Source organism: Nicotiana tabacum, chromosome 22 (genome assembly GCF_000715075.1).
Source record: "Nicotiana tabacum cultivar K326 chromosome 22, ASM71507v2, whole genome shotgun sequence".
NCBI lineage: Eukaryota > Viridiplantae > Streptophyta > Magnoliopsida > Solanales > Solanaceae > Nicotiana > Nicotiana tabacum.
This window is the reverse complement of record NC_134101.1, coordinates 39,840,209-39,860,499: the sequence shown is the minus strand read 5'-3', so window position 1 is coordinate 39,860,499 and position 20,291 is coordinate 39,840,209. Positions and strand designations below refer to the sequence as shown.

The 20,291-nt window shown below is 37.2% G+C and overlaps 3 protein-coding genes across 3 annotated transcripts; 1 reads left to right on the top strand and 2 right to left on the bottom strand.

The window, feature by feature from the left end:
- Nucleotides 1-844: 844 nt before the first annotated feature.
- On the top strand, nt 845-10,316 carry LOC107809451 (uncharacterized). The gene is made up of 5 exons (XM_016634084.2): nt 845-1,209; nt 1,352-3,358; nt 5,428-5,642; nt 7,292-7,515; nt 9,117-10,316. Exons 2-5 carry the CDS (start codon nt 1,360-1,362, stop codon nt 9,910-9,912), a joined length of 3,234 nt encoding a protein of 1,077 aa, XP_016489570.2. The 5' UTR covers nt 845-1,209; nt 1,352-1,359; the 3' UTR covers nt 9,913-10,316.
- A 1,666-nt stretch (nt 10,317-11,982) lies between these two features.
- LOC107805680 (protein disulfide-isomerase-like) lies at nt 11,983-18,219 on the bottom strand. Its single transcript, XM_075245185.1, has 11 exons — nt 17,983-18,219; nt 17,131-17,161; nt 16,749-17,027; nt 16,365-16,553; nt 16,159-16,284; nt 15,322-15,459; nt 15,121-15,240; nt 14,363-14,480; nt 13,681-13,793; nt 12,825-13,019; nt 11,983-12,312 (listed from the first exon to the last, which is right to left on the bottom strand). Exons 6-10 carry the CDS (start codon nt 15,454-15,456, stop codon nt 12,831-12,833), a joined length of 675 nt encoding a protein of 224 aa, XP_075101286.1. The 5' UTR covers nt 15,457-15,459; nt 16,159-16,284; nt 16,365-16,553; nt 16,749-17,027; nt 17,131-17,161; nt 17,983-18,219; the 3' UTR covers nt 11,983-12,312; nt 12,825-12,830.
- LOC142161747 (protein disulfide-isomerase-like) lies at nt 15,839-18,155 on the bottom strand. The gene is made up of 7 exons (XM_075242810.1): nt 18,067-18,155; nt 17,131-17,161; nt 16,749-17,027; nt 16,365-16,553; nt 16,159-16,284; nt 15,988-16,038; nt 15,839-15,883 (listed from the first exon to the last, which is right to left on the bottom strand). Exons 1-7 carry the CDS (start codon nt 18,153-18,155, stop codon nt 15,839-15,841), a joined length of 810 nt encoding a protein of 269 aa, XP_075098911.1.
- Nucleotides 18,220-20,291: the final 2,072 nt, after the last annotated feature.

Sequence of the window (20,291 nt, the reverse complement as noted above, 5' to 3'; positions counted from 1 at the left end):
CCTTAATCTGTTTCAACTAGCCGTGGGCCGTGGCAAAATATCAATATACTTATTAAACATTAATTTGTCGGAATATATCAAAGTCTATATTTTGAATAGGTAAAACCTATTTTAAACTTCTTCATAAGTTTAAAGTCACACAAACTAATATATTAGCTAAATAGTGTCAATTATTTTTTGATATCTTAAATTTAAAGGTGTTATAAAAATTAAGATGATCGAGAATCATCTTTTTATATTTATAAAAATAAACAAATATTAAGAGAGAATACCCAAGTAAATTTGAGAATAATTACATAAGAGATTCAAAACTTTAATTCGATATAACAAAATTTAAGACCAAATCTTTACTATAATTATTATAGAGATCGCTAAAGTTTACCAAACTTATGAATCATATTTATTTGTTAAAAAATTATCCTTATTGAGTATTTAAACCAAACTAATAGATGCTGAGTATACTTTTTTCATAAAATCATTAATAACTCCATATTTTTATCTTATTAAGTTACTCAATTATGATAAGTTAATATTTTCATATTTTTTTATTAAATTACTTAATTAATGTAAAGATTTCATCTGGTGTTGTCCGAATTACAAAAAGAAACCCAAAAAGTAAAAGGCATAAACCTTTTAAAACAAAACACTATGGTACCCAACAAATGTTAATAATTACGTTGTGTCACTAACCCACGATCTTTCTTCTGCAAATTCTGACACTATTTTTCCCACCATCTAAACCTCCCCTTCTTCAACCCCCCTACCCCCTACTCTCCTCGGGCCCCATCCATAAACCCTTTTGTTCTTTTTTCCCTTATTTTTCGGACAAATCCAAAGTAGCACCGAGAAAACAAATTACACTAATAACAAGGTAAGAAGAGAGTTAGGACAGAATTCAATATTTGAATTCAATACTCATCTTCTCTGTTTCTGTTCTTCTTCTTCTCCTTCTCTATCTTTGTTTACTGACAAAAATTACAAATCTCAACAAACAATCACAAATCTCAATACATGTTCTTCTTCCATTTATTAACTCCCCAGCAATTAAATAAAATTTTATTGCTTCTTCTATTCAATTCTCAAGCGCATATTTATATATAAAAACAAACAATTTCCGCACAAACTTCCATAGATCTCTCCAGAGATACATTGATACTTGTTGCCCCCACTCGTATGGGCGGTCCAGATTCAATCCCCTCTATTTCAAAGGTCAGATTTTCCCCTTCTTTTACTACTTTTACTTTTACTACTACTTGCCAAATATAAGTTCATTGAATTCCCTTTTCACTTGGGATTTGGGATTTCTGCGTTTTTTTTCCCTTTCCTTTTCACAATGCAATTCTGCAAACAGGTAAAGAGATGACCGGAGGCGGTGGAAGAATACGCACAACAGTTACAGTGAAAATATCGGTAATAATTATAGGAGCTACTGTATGGCTTAAGGACTGTTTGGCTACTGTTTTTGTTTTTGATTTTGAGGAGATGGGGTGCAATGAGTCTAAATCAGTTGATACAGAACTAGTGATTCGTTGTAGAGAGAGGAAAGAACTGATCAAAGCTGCTGCTAATTACCGTTATGCCCTTGCTGCTGCACATATTTCTTACTTCCACTCCCTTAAGGATGTTGGTGAAGCGCTTCGGAAGTTTGTTGATGAAGAGCTCATTGTTGGCTCTTCTTCTTCGTCTCTTTCCACTCCTTCTTCCCCTTCTTTGATTTTGCCTGGTGAAAGCAAAATAAGCAGCAATAGAAGTAATGCTAGTGGAACCATTCATCATAAGCATAATAAATCTTCTGGATCTTCAATTTCGGTTTCTACGGATAGTTCTGTTTCGGATTTTCACGATGAAGATGAGCATGAGCATGACCATTCTCACTTGCATTTGTCATCAGATTCATCCGACGAAGATGCTGAGCATTTGCATCTGCAGCATAAGGGTCATAGTAATAAGGGTCATAGCAATAAGGGTCATAGCAATAAGGGTCATAGGAATGTACATGAAGATGATGAGCCTCGAAAGGGTCATAGGAATGTACATGAGCATGATGATGAGGATCATGGTCATCATCACCACCATCATCATCGTATGGTGGAAGAAGGGGAGCCATCAACTTCCTCATACCCGCAACAGCAGTATGGGGGGATGCCATATGGGATGATGAATAATGAGCCATATGGTATGATGATGAATCATGAGGCTCCTCCTCCTCCTCCTCCACAAGGATTTTGGGATCCATTTTATGGAATGAACCAACAATTTCAGGCTCCTTCTTGGGGAGGAGGTCAAGGACAAGGACAAGGACAAGGACAGCAATTTGGTGGTGGAAATCCAAACATGTATGCTTACTACATGAAGAGATCTTCCCCTGTGATGAACACAGTGGTTCACGAAGCAGATCCAGCTTCGTCTACTGGGTATTCCAATTCGTATTGGAGTTACCCTAATGAAAATGGTGGGTTTTTTGGATACCCAATGGCTCCTCCAATGGGTGAAAGGGGAAATCAGAGTAATCAAGGGAAGAAACCAAGTCCTCCAAAGGAGCCACCGCCACCTCCTTCTCCAAAGGCTTCTCTTTGGGACTCTATCAATCCGTTTGATCCTTATGATAATGGCTATTTGGGTTACTTCTCACATGAAAAACACGGTTCTGCATCAGTAGGTAGTAGTCCTAATTCGACTGAAGTGAGGGAGAGAGAGGGCATTCCTGATTTAGAAGAAGAAACTGAGACAGAGATGTATAAGGAGTACCATAAAGGAAAGAATTTGAGTAATGAGTCAAGGACAAGGCGTTCTGGGGAGGCGAATTCGTCAAGAAGTAGTGACAGTGGTAGGAAATCAATGCCACCAATGCCTCATGGAGTTGATTTAAGGGGTGTAGCAGGACACGGTAGTGTGGGCAGTTCAAAACCTGACTCGTCATTACATAATGGGGAGGGCTCATCAAGTTCGAGGGGACTAAAATTTGAGGGTAGTAGTGGCAGGACAAAGACAATATCAACAATGTACGATTCAGGTTCTCACCTTTCGAGTGCAGAACCATCACACAGTAGTGGGGGCACAGGCTCAATTGATATCACAGAGGAAAAGAGCAATTTTGAAACGCTCGTGTCAAGAAGCCCAGAAGATGTGCATTTGAAGAAGAAAGGAGTGACTTTTGAAGTTGATGAAGTGTCAAAGAACGAGATTGAATCACCCAAGTCAAGTAGCTTGACCACATCACATGCTCATGGCACCAGGGATCTTCATGAGGTTGTGGCTGAAATTAGAGATGAATTTGAGATTGCTTCCAGTAATGGAAGGGAAGTTGCTCTGATGCTTGAGGTTGGGAAGCTTCCTTACCAGCCTAGCCTTGTTAAAGGTATGGTTCTGCCAATGTTTCTCTTGATTCAGTGATGCTGGGGTTCTTCTAAGTTTCTACTTCGTCTATGTGGTTCTTTTTTACTTTGTTATGTTCATAAGTTAATACTTTTATGGTTTAATGAGTGTAAGCTTAGTTCAGCTCATTTAGACTTCTTTTTCTGCCCCCGTGTTCTTAATCTACTTAAATCTTCTGGAAAAGGGCCATATTTGCTCCTTTACTATCGAAAATAGGTTATATCTACCCTCCATTTCAGTTTCTTAGTATAACTACCCCTACCGTTATAGTTTTAGATCATATTTGCCGTCCACCCGTTAAATGATTTGGTCCCATCTTAAAAAGACATGTGGCCGACCCTGATTGGATAAAAAAGATCCACCCCATTTCTAGTTAAATCCCACCCGACTCATACTAATAACCCATCCATCCCAAAGAAAAATTTAAACTCATTCCACCACGTTGGAAGAAGTTCTGGTAACAGAACGCCATTCTGACCGTAATGAAGGCGGCCAAATTTCTCTCCCATGAGTATCCTTTTCTTGCATAATTCCAGGTCAACTTTCTCTTGTTCTCTTCCTCGTCTTCATTTTTGCATTCTCTTCCCTGTTTCACCACTCTTTTTGTGTATGGATATCATGCTTCTAATGATGCAGTAACCAGTAGGCCTCTTGATTGATGCCCAGCTAATGGTTTTCGACATTTCTCCTTTCTTGGCATTATTAACATCCCCATTGTTTGCACCTTCAAAGTCTGCTTTATTGGTCTTCCAATTGGTGAACCAAAATCCAATCCTCTTCACTCCACCTTCGTCACCTTCCTCCCTCTTCCTTAACACCCGGCAACACCCTTATTCCTCCATTAACCACCACACATTTTCCAGCATTTAACTTCAGAGCAAACTCCATTTACCTCACTCCTATTCTCTCTCAAGAATTACTACAAACTTTCAGTTACTTCTTTTCTTTTTCTTTCTCATTTCCTTTATTCCACTTTTCTCTGTCAAAACTCCATAACTTAGCATCAAAAATTAAAGACAGCTGCTACATTGGTGATGAAGTTAGCAACTTTCACCATTTTAATGACCGAACACCTCCTTACTGCGAATCTAATTTCCTCCTTTCTATGAAACTCATATCAGAAAAAACGAGCTCAAATAGATATAAAAGGAAAGGGAAAATAGAGGGTTTAAAGAAAGCTAGAAAATTGTGATAATTTAAGGTGGTGGTAGTGTGTAGATTTTTGTTATTGATTTTCATGAAGTTGGGCCTTCTCTTCTGGAATTGTAGGGAAGAAGACCAGGATGGAGAGAAGGAAATAACAAAAATTAATGAGAAAAGGAAAAAAATAAATGAGAAAAGATTAAGAAGAAAATTAAGTTTAGTGGGCGGGTCTTTTTTATCCAATCAGGACCAGCCACATCCCTTTTTTAAGATGGGACCAAGCCATTTAACGGGTGAGGGGAAAATATGATCCAAAAGTGTACTGGTAGGGGTAGTTTTACTCTGACACTGAAACGAAGGGTAAATATAACTTATTTTCGAGAGTAAAGGGGCAAATATGGCCCTTTTCCATAAATCTTCACTAACTAGAGAACTTTCTCCGCGGAGTAACCGACAGCTCACTCATGGCATTAGTGTCATTTTAGATTGTTACTGCTTAACAAATTTGCAGCTAGTTTTTAGAATGTAGACTGTGTTAATCATTATTTATGAGATGGGAAAATATTAAATATACCGCATCTCAATGTAAATTGCAGCTAGTTTGTCATTGTTGCACTTGTTCCCCATCTCAATATGAATTTATGAATTTACAATTGATGCATGTGTTTCCCTAGCTATTAGTAGTTTTTTAATTAAAATGTGAAAAACAGAGATGGCAATAAGTTAGAAATAGAATTGTTCCAGTAAGCATAGCTAATGCCGTAAATGCATCCAATCAGAGAATTTTCTCTGATCAGTAGTCGCTCGTTTGCCTTTATTTGTGATTTGCCCATTATCTCGACTTTCTTGATAAACTTCCTGGGAGAAACATGATGACATCCTTCTTACTCCCCTGATTTTTGTGCTCAGAGCTCGTATCCCGGATTTTATACCTGATTGTCCCGTCCATGTCGGTATCGCATACGGTGACACTGAAGTCAGTTAGACTGGCTACCAAAACAAGAAAATTGGCGAAATCCTATTTTGGAGATGTTGGCCAAGACAATGTTGTGCAGCCCTGTAACCTGTCATCTACCCTTGACGAGCTATATGAATGGGAGAAGAAACTATATAAGGAAGTTAAGGTAATGGTAGACAACTCTACTAAGATCTTTTTTATGTCTATATGATGAGCTATTGAAAGATTCGTTTGTCTATATATTTTCATGTGTAGAATTCTCTAGAAGTGGAAAACATGGAATTTCTCATGTGCCATGTGAATTGGTATTCTCCTTAATGAATGAAGCCGTTTGACTGATATCTTGTTCAGCTTTTGCTATAGTTGGTTGAAGCTTAAGCAGTGTTTTTCTTTCATTGAAAGTTAGCTTTTGGAGCTATTGACTCATCAATTTGATATTAGATTTCAATTCTTTAGGGGACCGGTCTTTTGATAAATTTCATCATCATTACTGCACTTTTGGATCAGCTAATTGTATCCTTGGCCAGACTGAAAGCGATCAATGAGTTAGTTCCTAGGTTAAACTTGTGATTTTATACTGATAAATGTAACATGTTTCTCTTAACTTTGAGTCAGAAGAACATTTGATGAACCAGATACGGTCATCAAATTTTAGTAGGAATCGGGATGTTTGGATAGTTAATTACAATATCTAGTTCCTTGGGCAAAAGAATGGTAGGGGTAAGACATCTGCTTCCAAACTGGAAGCAAGGATGAAAAAATCTCATGTTTTATGAATGCTGGTGCCCTTGTTAGAAATATAGAAGATACAATGTGTGATCAGATTGAGCGCATAAATTGAAATGGCAATATAAAACTTTATTATTCCATAATGATGTCAAGATCTCAAAGTGCTCAAGTAGATGATGAATAAAGAAGTCTCGAGTTCTTTATGCTTTGCTCACTGAAGTAAGGAAATTGGAATTTGTAGCAGCTTACGCCCATGATATATATTTTGACACTGAAACTTCTTTATTCAAGTCAAAGACAAGAAATTACCCTCTCTGTCCCATTTTATGTGATGGTGTTTGACTGGGCACATAGTTTAAGAAAGGAAGAAAGAAAGAAAGAAATTTGAAACTTGTGATCTAAAGCAAGCCATAGACATTTGCGTGGCTATAAATCATCTCATTAAGGGTAAAATAAGAATTTTAAAGTTAAATTATTTCTAACTATAGAAAGTATCATTCTTTTGGAACAGACTAGAAAAGAATTTGTGTCACATAAAATGGTACAGAGGAAGTAGAATATTGCCTTCCATTAAAAGGTATAGTCACTCAAATGCAGATAATCATAGTTGTATTAGATCCTTACATGTGAAGGTAAGTAGAATAAAAAGCCATCAAATGATATCTTGGTAGGACTTGGTGTTCCCATCAGCCAGTAGTGTCTGGAATATCGTCAACTAATCAACAATATTCTTTTTTTAGTTGAATGGAGTTTTACACAGGATTTTCGGTGTTCAATATTCTTAAACAGCTTCTTTAATTGAGTTCAAATTCTAATAGCTTAAAGATCATTTATTTCCATTAAACAAGAATTCTATGCAAAATCTTAAGGTTAAATATTTTGCTGACTTCATATTCTTTAATCTTCATGAAACCATCATATATTTTAAGGGCATTCTTGCTTTCATTATTAATCTGATGACCTGTGACACATTCAAATGACTCATCTATTGCAAATTCCTGTATCTACTTTCTCAAATTGAGTTTTTATCATAGTGATATTGCTGTTTTGGACTTTGTGTTCATTGAAGTGGTTAGTTTGATGTAGGATGAAGAAAAACTGCGGCTCATATATGAAAAGCAGTGTAGAAGGCTGAGAAGCTTGGACGAGCAAGGAGCTGAGTCAAGCAAGATCGATGCTACTCAGGCATCTATCAGAAGATTGCTAACAAAACTTAACGTCTGTATAAAAGCAATTGATGCAATCGCACACAGAATTCACAAATTAAGGGATGAAGAATTGCAACCCCAAGTTGCAGAATTAATTCACGGGTATGGGTCTACTCAATTATTTCGTTAATTCTTGTATTTCATTCTTTCCTCTGTATCACTTTGTTCCCCTTTAAGATCACATTTGTTTCCTGAGTTCCTTCCAACCTTTTTATATAATGCATTCATCCTCTCTTCATTCATGAACATTTTCTGTTCTTTTTTCCTGCCACATTATATGGTGCAGTTGTTTTTATCAAATTAGGATTTTGGAGGAAAGTTCTGCATCCTTTTATTATGTTTCACTTTTAGTTTGGCGAGACAGAGAAAGTAGGGAAACAGACATGGCCAGAGAAGGAGACAAATGACCTAATGTTAATATCTTCCTATGCCTAAAATAATGGTGCAGTCCCGGATTAGTTTGAATGCTCACAAGTAGTTAACAAATTTAGTGGTCATATATTAACTAGTTAACATTTGCGCTTTTATAAGATATTCGGAAATCTTAGTGGATTGATTATGGTTAGCTTTTGAAAATGTGGATATGAATTTGGACTTTTCTCTTCAGCAAGTTAGGGTTGATTGAGATATTGAATATTTCCAAAAGACTTGACTGCATCACCTTAGTGTGTGAAATTATATTTTAGCTGTAGTTAGCTTAAGTGGATAGATGTACTTAATTCTTTTCTGCCCGCATCTGGTAGGTGTATTTTAATTCAGCTGTTACAAAACTACTTATTTTTAACTGGTTATATATGTAAGTCATGTAAACTTTTGTATTTAGCAATTGTTACCGTCAAGATCTTGGGGAGTTCTATTTGAGGGTTGGAACGTTCTTACCAAGGAAATTTAATTTGTATCTTCAGTTTGAAAAACGTAGCAAGAAAACAAAGTATTGAATGTTTGCTTGTTTCGAAGGCTTTTATTTGCTTAATATTCAAGTTCGTTCGGAAGGTTTTAATTCATTATTTGTAGTGGATAATCTATTATCAGTATTTGTTGCTTCACTTCTTATCTCCTTTGTGTTATTTTTATTTCTCTTTTCCACGTCTTGAGCTGCTATTCTGTTATTTATTTGTTGTTCCTCTCTTCAAGAAGTAACGTGAACCATTTTACTTGGTCATGGATTGTCATCATGAACTTAGCATTGTAATGCATGAATCTTGTTTTCTCCTTTTAAGATATAACGCGAATGATTATTTTGTCATGCATTGTAATGTATATGAACTAAGCATGCTAATGCATTATTTACTTTTTGTTCCTCCCTTCAAGAAGTATTCTGAACTTTTACTTCTCATGCATTGCAATGCCACATGAACTTGGCATTGTAATCTATGCTTTATTTTGTATTTCTCGCCTCAAGAATTGAAGTAAAGGTGGGTTGCTCTGATGGTAAGCACCCTCCACTTTCAACCAAGAGGTTGTGAGTTCGAGTCACCCTAAGAGCAAGGTGGGGAGTTCTTGGAGGGAAGGATGCCGAGGGTCATTTGGAAACAGCCCTCGTGCATTCTTAATGCATCATGAAGTAAACGTTACCCCTCGTGCATTCTTAATGCATCATGAACTTATAGCAGTTACATATTTTTTCCCGTTCCACTCAATTTACGTGCTGGTGGGTGCACCTTTAGGCCTGATCTGATGATATACTGTATGTAAATAAGCAGGCTGGTGAGAATGTGGAGGTCAATGCTCAGTTGTCATCAGAAGCAGTTCCAAGCAGTGATGGAGAGTAAAACAAGGGCTCTCAAAGCAAATACTGGATTTCAAAGAGATTCAAGCGTGAGAGCTACTCTTGAACTTGAGATGCAGCTTTCGTCATGGTGTAGCCACTTTAATGATTGGATTTGCAGCCAGAAATCCTATGTAGAATCCTTGAACGGGTGGCTTCTACTATGCCTTAAGTATGAGCTGGAAGAAACCCCCGATGGACCTGTCCCTTTCTCTCCTGGCCGTCTTGGAGCTCCTCCAGTTTTTGTAATTTGCAATGATTGGAGTCAGGCAATGGAAGCAATTTCTGAAACTCGGGTAGCAATTGCTATGAATAGTTTTGCTACAAGTTTGAGGCAGCTTTGGGAAAGACAAGATGAGGAGCAGAGACAGAGGATCAAAGCAGAATATCTCTCAAAGGACTACAAGAAACGGCTGACCATGCTTCAGAGTAAGAGAGGGAGCGTGAAGCATGAGCAAGATGCAATGTCCGACAGAAGTCACATAATTGTTCCATCCGAAAAAGGCATTTCACCATTGGACGATCTAAAGGTGGACTTGGATATGTTTAAAAAGAAATTAGTTGAGGAGAGAACAAAGCACAAGGATGCCATTAAGCTGGTGCATGATGCAGCTTCTAGTAGTTTACAGGGGGGTTTACTTCCAATTTTCAAGGCTTTGGAGAACTTCACTTCGGAAGCTCTGAGAGCGCATGAACAAGTCAGGTTACAGAGTGTTAGAGACAGTTCATAGGCAGCGTTGGCATCATTTTCAAAATTGGATCCTAACTTTATTACTATTTGGATAACATTAGAATGATATATTCGACAGTAACAGCAATTCACGCAGAGGATGCTCTTGGTTACGCAGTGGCTATCAGAAGTTCAGCTTTTGAGACGATAAGTTTTAGCATATTTAACTGTTAATCATTAAGTTCAGTTTTGTCCGTTGACGTTAATAGGTAGGTACTTGTATAGTAATTCATTTATTTGTTGATTGGGTCTTATTGGTGGATAGTTTTATCCATAGGTAATTTATGCTGGATGTATGGTTCATCAGGGTGGAAGGGATGCACTGTGGAAGTTAGTCCTAAGTCTGTGTCAGGGTAGAGTTGATGAATGAAAATTTTGGCAATGATGTAGAAAATAAACTCGTACTAGTTTCCGTCCTATCGAGTTAAGGTCCCTGCTCAATTATGGTGTGGAATGCATTTTAATCACAGAACCAATCCCCCACCACACTCACGCAAGTACCTCTTCCTTGTTTTATGCGAATGAAAGTCAAATATCATCACATGTAAAATTTCAAGTATCGATAGTTGGGGGAACAATGAAAGAAAGTTTTGCAGGAAATTGTTTGAAAGCAGAGTTATGGATGTTGAGAGGGAGTTCAATTGTATTGAGTGAAGAAAATAAAACAATTATGGGTAAATGGAAACACTGACCGTTCTCACTAGGTCGATGTCTTTGTTTTCTCTCCGTGTATGGTTTCCTTGCGTGGTGCTTTCTTCTATATAATATAATCCTTATTGTGCAAGAGTTATATTGTATGTTAAAAAGATGGTCAATGAAGTCTTCTTCTGTCTCGTGTGGTACCTACTGCTGTGGTTCTTCTTCTTCTCCTTCTCGGGGTTACTTGCTTAAATGTCCAGGGAGGTAGTCCTCCACATCCATGCAAGCGCAGTGAAGCTTCTCTTGAAGCAATGGGCAAATTGGGTCACCACTTGGGATGAGAATGGCTCTAACCTACAAGCAGCATTTGAATTTTGATGAATGTCCTCTAGTCTCATACGTTCTCACCAAATGTCATTCCTTGGTTGGGATCGATTCTTGTTTATTCGATGCAACAAGGTCAGAGAAGTAGGCTAGTACTCATTTGATTGACCTCCTTTTCAAAGTGTATCATGCGCCGTTTTACCTGAGTGGACTTGGCTTAATGATGTACTGGGACTTGTGCTTCCTTCTTCTTTCAAATGAATGTAACACGTCTGAGTTCATCTTCTAATATGCCATTTATTATGAATGCGCTCATGTGCATCAGAATTCATTTGGCTACTTGCTTACAAGTTACATCACATGCTCTTCTTAGGGTATACATCCTCTGTCAAGAGCGATGATTGCTCCTTATACAACTCTCAGGACTGGTTAGGAGTGTCATTGGCTTATGTCACTTTGAGCTGTCCTCTCCAATTGTGTTTCCTCAGGTGATACAAGTACATAAAACTCATCACTTATGCTGATGTGTTGTGGTTTGGAGCATCTTCAATTGTCTGCTCTTAATGAGTTCCAGAAAATGGACACAAAAACCGTACCATCTTTACCTAGTTGACTTCCTCGCTAAAACTGTAATGAACCCGTGTCTGAAGAATATAATTGGGAGAAATAGTTCATTCTTACCAAGTACAAGCAAAATCATGCCATTGCTGCGTGCAAATCTACATCTTCAGAGAGTATATTTTTCATTAAAAAAAATATTACTCCTAAGATTACACATTTCGCTACTAATATTTTAAAATACATTTTGTTATCAAATTGATATGAGAAAAATTGTACTAAAATACTAAGTTGAACTAATTTAATTTAGTTTCAAAGTTTAGTCAAATTGACTCTCGAAAAACGTGTCATCTAAACTAAAACAGGAAATCACCCATAACCAAGCGAAGAAAGAAAGGGCACCAACAGTAAGTAGACGACACTCCACCTCTACATAAAAGTGGAGACTGCAGAACCAGTATTTATCATCTAATAGAAACATTTAGTTACCAAGTGTAACCGGAAAGCTAACAGAAGAAAAAGAAAGTCTAAAAGCAAGAGACATTCAAGACAAGTTTAAAGGGTTTTCACTTTGCTTCATAAATAACTTAAATGATAGTTTCTCCAGAAAAACATTCATTATGCTGAGATGCACTACTCAAACTATTGAGACTAGCTACGATACCTATTCCTCAACAAAACCTTATCAGAAATTTTTGTTACAGAACATGGTAAAGACAGGCTATTTGGGGGGTTGTGATGCTGGGGGTTTGGGGGTGGGATGGGAGCGGGGTTAGAGATGTTGCGCACTTTGTTTCCTCACTTGATTGGAGTTGGTAAATGCCAACACAATGCCAAATGCCTTGGGAAACTTCAAAATCTCCTCTTGTTGCTATTCTTCCTGGCAGAGGCAAAGAGAAAATTTAGACACCATAAAGCAAACAAAAACTAGTCAAAACTTTTTCCAAATATATAAGCCACGTCTGAAAGCAAGTTAGAATCTTTCCTACATTGAGAAATAAAGGAAGGTAAAGTTCAATAGCTTTCTCCTTCTCCTGGTTGGTTAGTACAAAAAGAAAACAAATAGAAAAAATAGAAATATTGTTTTATTCTTAGGCCCATTGATAATTCTTGTTTCCACTCAAACCAGACACAACAGGGAAAACCCAGAGGAGAAAATGCATGTCTTCAGCTCAAGTTCATTTAATTTCTTGTCCATTCGTTCCAACTACTATCAAAATTTACCTCAATATCACCATTTTCACTAATACTGAACAAAACATTATGTATTCGTTGAATTACAGGTAAACTTCAAAGCAGATGACACAACTCCAAATGCAGCATATGACAACTTCAAATGCTATGTTTTACTCCACAAGTAGTAATAATGTTTTGACCTACAAGTTCAGTTACCTTTACTTATAGCTCCTCTTTTCTCGAACCTTGGTCCGCAGCTTTATCCCGATTATTGTGGATGAAGTCAATAATGTCTTCCTTGGTCCTGTCACCTTCATACTGCGAGATCTTTCCACTTGCTGTCTTGAAATAAATAGTCGGATAACCTTGGACATCAAAAGTTCCCTGGGGAATATCATTAGCAGTACCATCCTACATAAAAGCAAAAGAAGACTTTGTTAGCAATTTCCAACATTCAAATTTCAAATATTTACACAAGATTGAAGTATCTACCCCCGAAAAGGAGGAGCCAACCTATATGCTAGGGCGGAAAAACAGCAAAATTTAAAAGGTAAAAGGCATGAAATACTCTGCTTTTAAGAAAACTTGAGTGCAACAAAATTTAAGCACATTGTTTAACAAGTTGGGCGCAAAAATTTTGTTAGGTAATAATGCATGAAGCTGCAAAATGAGGCACGTAATCTCCAAGCTTATACTAGCAAGCAGATACTTGTTGCCTCATGCTTGAACTTTTTACCTTCATTCCTATGCAGACTGTGCTGGTAAGCACTCAACCCTAGGTATTATCTCATCAGTGTTTACATCAGATAGTACTTTGTCCAGATTGGTAAACATTTTTGTTAACTGGGACCAAATCTTATACAGTTTTACATAAAGAACCCGCTATCACATTATATATGACAAAAAGTTATGTAAAACAATTTTTAAACTCCTGAACTTTTCTTCCCCAAAACAAAATACTCTGTGCCCAACATGTTCCTCCAATTTTACTGTACAAGCAATAAACATACTCAAAATACACAATATATGTCAGAACCATGACAAAATGAAGAGCTTTGAGTAGGAATCTCACAATTTTAGCAATCATAACATCAGCATCGCTTTCAAATGAGACAGCCACTTCATCAAGGATCGGGGCCAACTGCTTGCAGTGTCCGCACCAAGGGGCATAAAACTCGAGGAGTACTATAAGAAACAACCACAATAATCATCAAAATGCATATCCAGTAAAAAGTTCTAACTAAGAAACATGTTTGAGTTCAGGGATATGAAAAAGATGAACACAAGGAGTAGGATGGAGCAAGGAAGAAATTGAATTACACCACATAATTGACTCGTAACTCGTAAGTGGTAGTTATAAAATGTCATACTGCACTTAAATAGATTGTGATACGACTTGTTTGATTACTACTATGTCATATTCCGCAGATGATGATCTAATACCATATGTTTAATTATGTCACTTATCAACATTTTCTGAACAGCTTAATCAGAGCAAGTTGGAACAACTAATCTCAAAATCATGACCATTGTAAGTCAGTCTAGTATGCTTTTAAACTCAATTTATATCATTTTTTCATCAAATCAACTCAATTTATATCATGCTGAATAGCCATGCGAAATAGCGAAATATACAATTTGAAGTTCAGTTGCTTTACTGCATAAGAGTGCATGACAGTGTTGCAATAAATTCTATATGAAGCACTAAGATGGAACTGAAGAAAATGTCAACAGTATTTGAACGTAGAGAATACCATTCTTCGCAGAGTTGAAAACCATATCCTGGAGAGTGTCAGCAACCACAACTTTAACAGGTTCGCTGTTAACCTCTGGGATAGGTTCTGATTTTTTGAAAGGTTTCGCCTTGCCGTCCTGAAATATGATGTGAGTAAATATTTTAGAAACATTATAAGAAAAAAAGCTAGACAAGAGTGGGTTGCTCTAGTGGTAAGCACCATCCACTTCCAACCAAGAGGTTGTGGGTTCGGGTCACCCCAAGAGCAAGGTGGGGAGTTCTTGGAGGGAGGGAGCCGAGGGTCTATCGGAAACAGCCACTCTCCCAGGATAGGGGTAAGGTCTGCGCACACACTACCCTCCCCAGACCCCACTAGTAGGATTATACTGGGTTGTTGTTGTTGTTGTAGTAGTATTATAAGAAAAAAGCTGCCCACAGAAACAAGGCTTCTTGAGAAGTTCTATCGGAAACAGCCTCTCTGCCAGGGTAGGGGTAAGGTCTGCGCACACACTACCCTTCCCAGACCCCACTAGTGGGATTATACTGGGTTGTTGTTGTTGTTGTAGTATTATAAGAAAAAAGCTGCCCACAGAAACAAGGCTTCTTGAGAACTTCTCTTTACATTCGATTTGTTTACATCTCAAGCAACACTTAGAATTTTTTAAAGAGAAATTCAGTTCATCATTTCAAGAGGTAAAACCAAGGATATGTAAAATGAATGGAGAAACAATTAATACAAGAGAAACAGGTAAAAGAAAAAGCAGAGTGCTTCATTACCTTAAAATCCTTAACCCATGAAGCAATATGATCAGGCTCAACATTTGGTTTGAGATATTTCTCCCCATCATTTGTCTGTATGATGATTAGAGGTACCTGATCTTCTTTGAGTCCAAAGTACTGCTCAACAAAGCCAAATATATCATCATGTTAACGTCAATAACAAGAAATGATTCAAACACAACCAATATGAAACCTAACCTGGAAGGCACCTTGACTGGCCTCAACATCACCAATTAAGAAACTAATATCATTGCCTTTGTACTGCTCAGCAACTTCATGATACTTGGATTTAAAAGTATCAATTAGGCCACTGTTGAAGTTTACGAACAGCATGGCCTGCCAATGTCATACTCATTTATTAGAAACTACTCGAAATTAGGGTAATGGGGAGAAAACGGGGAAAGCCCTCCAGCTCTAAATAGTCCAGCACAAAGAGATAATTGGAACTAAACTTCGATAAGGAAACCAGAGTTGGGTGCATAAAGTGCATATCCAGTACAGCAATAGTGGAATTACGATAGCAGAACCACCAGAAGATATGCTATGTCAAAAGTAGACCCATTTTCGACTACAGCTCTAGAAAGTGCAAGCTAGCAGGAAATTAAACAAGCAGCCGCTATGAGAAACAACTTTACTTGATACATATACTTTCGGAGACTAGCAAAATTTTCGGAAAAAACACAAGATGAAGTTCTTCTATCCATTCTTTACTCGTCTATCTTTGCTCATGGTAGTTGTCATTATACAGGAAGAGTTCATACTGATAACATAAATGAAAGAGCAACTTAGTATCAGGGCAACAAAACATAATAATCTAAAAAGTGAAGAAAATAATTTGAAGGAAAAATCTTGATCCACATTTACTCTCCTATTAGCAAACATCGTTGCTCCAAAACGTAAAACAAGAGACACCACCTTAGAACAAGAGATTCGGTAGCATATTGGAGAATAGTTACGGGTTTAGTTTAGACAGCAACAAGACTAACAGAGTCTGCACATGCAATATAAAACTGGTAAACTAAGTAAATGTTGCACCTTGGCATTTGGACTGTTGAAGAATTTGATAACAAAAGGATGGTTATTGGGGTCCTTGTTAAATAGAGTCACAGTTGGAATGCTTGCTGCTTCAACTAACTTTGCTAAGGTATCCACATCGAACTCCTGCAAGTACATATGATCATAATTTGAAACATTGTCTAGTACATCAGAAAATGTACAAAACTTTTACACAGATCCAATACCTGGAAATCTACAAAAAGTTCATCAAAAGGCTTGAATAACCTAACAACAGGGCCTGAAACTGATGAATCCCCTCGAGGAAGGAGTTTAGCATCCAAAGTATGAGCAAACTCATAGTCAGAACGTAATCTCTCAGCCAGAGCTGTGAAATTCTCATATTTCTCGCCAGAGAACTCTGGGAAGACCCCAACCTATAAGAATATCAAACCATAATGTCAACTCCCATTCAGCAGATCTCTTAGGGGTTAAAGCAATAAAAGAAAAACAGATGCAAACCAGTGGGAGCAATTTTGGGTGTTTGTGTATCGGGTTACTCTGGTGTGAGCATGTGTTTGGGTGTGTGTACACATATATAATGAGAGAGATACAGAGGGGAGGGCACTTACGATAATGATCTTATTGACATCAGTAACATCATCAGCAGATTTAATTTCAGTAGAAGCAGGACCACTTTGTTTCTTTAAGTAAGAAACGATACCATCCGCCTCACGTGGTCCTTTGTAATCTTGAACAACGCTTCCTCCATACCTCAAGATCTTAATTGTAGGGAAACCTTTTATATCAAACTCACTGGCAAGAATCTTGTTTTGCTCCTCATTAGCATCAACTTTGGCCAGAATAACAGGTGGATCATTCTGACTTAAAATTTGTGCTGCTTTCTCATACTGCAAATTACCAAGTGAAGTGTTTAAATGCATTGCGCATACTTATGCTCTAAAACCATATTACATTTTATAAGATTCTAAAGAATGTGTTAGTGGTTCTTACCTCAGGAGCAAGTTTCTTGCAATGACCACACCTATAAAATATCAAAGTAATTAATAAACATGGAAAGAAATAACTGCTTCCAATTTGAGGCATACAATTTCCTTGTGACTTAAATAGAGACAGAAATCGCAGATAAGTAAAAAAAAAAAAGTGCAGCTTATTTTGTTGATTCAATAAAGAAAATGCATTAAAGCTTCTAGCTTTGACTGTTTGGTAAAGCTGCATAATAATGTAAAAACAAACGTCATTCATGATTTCATCATTCCTTGGTGAAATTGTCTCTCCATGTATTTGCTTACCTTGAGTTTTGGAAATCCAATGATAACACTTTTTCACCAAGATGGTACAATGACTTTACTCACTTATGCGCAGAAGTTCCAACTCTTTACTCCATATCACATGCTTCATTCAATACTTTTTATCCACCTTTAGTACTCAAAAATATCCCGAAAACACTATCCTCGCAAATTATTCTACACCTTGTATGATTACCATATGTCTCTAACTTCTACATCAGAATTTAAACGCAAGAAAAGATTTCCCTAAGTAAGATACTTCCCACAGAGGAATATTTTCATGAAAACCATTTCCCTTAATTAAAAAAGGGCACCCTAGATCTGATAATCTCCGTAACATCTGTTTAAGCTCTTATTTTTCAAATAAAAGACCAATCGACTATCAATGAACAAAAATATCCAGAAAAAATCAGTCTTTTAAGGGAAAAGAAAAACAGAAAATATCTGAATCTGAAAGATACGTCTGAATAGAGAAGCTACAGATTCAAAAACTACAGACAGTAATGAAAATAAAAAAGCAATGTTACAAATTGAAAGTGTAATTAGTGAAATTTACCAAGGGGCATAGAACTCGACGACGATGAATTTGTGTTGACCGACGAAATCAGAGAAATTGGAGTGATCCAGTGTCACAACTTACTCCTTCTCTTCGCTCTCAGAAGCATAAGAAAGCGATCCTATCAAGGCGTAAACGCAGAGGAATAAGGAAATCCATAACCTAATCGCCATTTTTTCACTCTTATCCCTTCTCTCAGCTCACTGAAAAAATAACTTCAGTTTCGTTTCTCATTGTGGATCTCAAGAGATCTTTATATAGTAGTATTGCGAATGGGAACTCTTGACTGTGCGGAGATCTGCCATCTTTAACACTTTGAAATGTCAAAAGAGCCCCTGTTATTTTACCGTGGGTTCTTTAAATTCTCTAAATGCTAGTAGTTATGTATACATAAAATGAATTTTGTTTGACTGAAACATTTTATCATAGATCATTTTACTATTTGGATAAATTTTCATTCTCGTATTAAAGAACTTGCACTTTGTATTTGCCTTTCCTATATTTTTTTAGCTAAGTAAAAAAGGTAAGATATGTACGGAAGATTATTTGTTTTAAGTATTTTATACCAAAAGTTATTTCTTGCTAATTTATGTAATAAATGAGGAGGATACTAAGGTCATTTGGAGGAAGTAGAATTCCGGGGACTCCTTTTCGTGATCCAGGGACCCCAAGCAAAGAAAAGAGGTGCAGTTAGAGAACGGGACAAACATGGTAGAAATACAACATTCACTCTATGCTGTGTCATATGCAACACGTGGAATAAAACAATTTGTCTTTTGATCCGACGTGGCAAATGAAATACGCCACCTGCTTCCGCGTCACGTGCACACTTAACGTCGTCTCGTTCTGAGAGCCGCAGCTGGTGCATGTGCTTCGATCGATAAGTGGCGTTAGCCTTGAGACAAGCGGCGAAGCCCCAGAAAATATTTATATTTTTTCTTTTTTAAATAGAAACTGTTCAGATATAGCAATTTTAGAAAATTTAACATTGTGCAAAACTCAAAAGCTAAAATTATATGAAAATTCTTCTTAACCTTCTAAGTATATGACCCGATACGAAAGATTAAGGATTAGGGTAAAAAGTTAGTAGACGGTCTGAGTTTAGAATATTATATTTATGCTAAGTTGACCCGAATATCATTATTATTATTATTATTATTATTATTATTATTATTATTATTATTATTATTATAGTTTCATAGTTTGTATTACTACATGTTGCTTTTCTTATGTAGGTTTTCATATTGTTTTATTATTTTATTGTTGTTACTGTTCTTGCATTCATTATTTTCAACATATATAGCTTCTTGTAATGACCTGCCACGTCATCATGCCGCATAGGCACCATTTGACATATATTAATACCATGTGGAAGTTTACATAGGAGGAAATCTAGTATTTGTGAGAAGATTCTAGAGAAGTATGGACATATCCTTTGGAAGACCCTAAATGCCTATGGATTTGTTAGGAAAGTCCTTGGAATCTTCTAGACTTGTAGAGAATTCTAGAGAAAGTCCTTATCTTGTAAATATTAAGGACTTGTGTAACAATTAATATTTACACACTAACCCGTAAGAGACTAGTATATAAAGGTGGTCATTCATTTGTATTTCACCCCCTAGCCCCTAGCAAACAATTCAAGTTCTCTCTAATACAAAGCTTCATTTAACAATTCTCTTGTGTTCTTTCTACCATTCTCTTAGCCATCTTGAGTGCAGTAAGGCTGACTTGGCATAGCAAGAACGTGAGCAAGTTGTGCAAGATCGTGAGCGAGTTGTCAAGTGTCGCACGTGTACTTAGTTAACTACTAAGGACATGACAACGTAGTATCAGAGCAAAGGTCGCAACTAAGGGAATGGCGAACGACAGAGAAATTAACACTGCCAACACCCAAGCCAACATCATTCAGGATGTTGCTGGCAAGAGCAGCCGTAATAAAAAGAGAAATGCCACCAACAAAAGCCAGGAGATGCCACCCGAAGTTGTGTCAAACGAAGGGCTTACATCCCAAGAATCATCTGCCCCTGAGGCGAGCGAGGATGAAGTGGAGGTTCTGCCCGAGGACGTCTCGCTCGGTAAAGTGTGGGTGATGAAGATGAACGCTGGGGTGGACGCCGTGGAGATCTTTGGCCAACGCTTGGGGAAGGTGGAAGGCACCCTTAGTGTTCTTGAGGGGCACACTCTTTAAGAGATTGACAGTATCCGAAAAGACTTGGCGGGGACGTACAGAGACCGAGATGGAACTATGGCAAACCATCACTACCTTAGAGTGCAAACTCATAAAGGCTTTGAGTACTATCGATGCTATG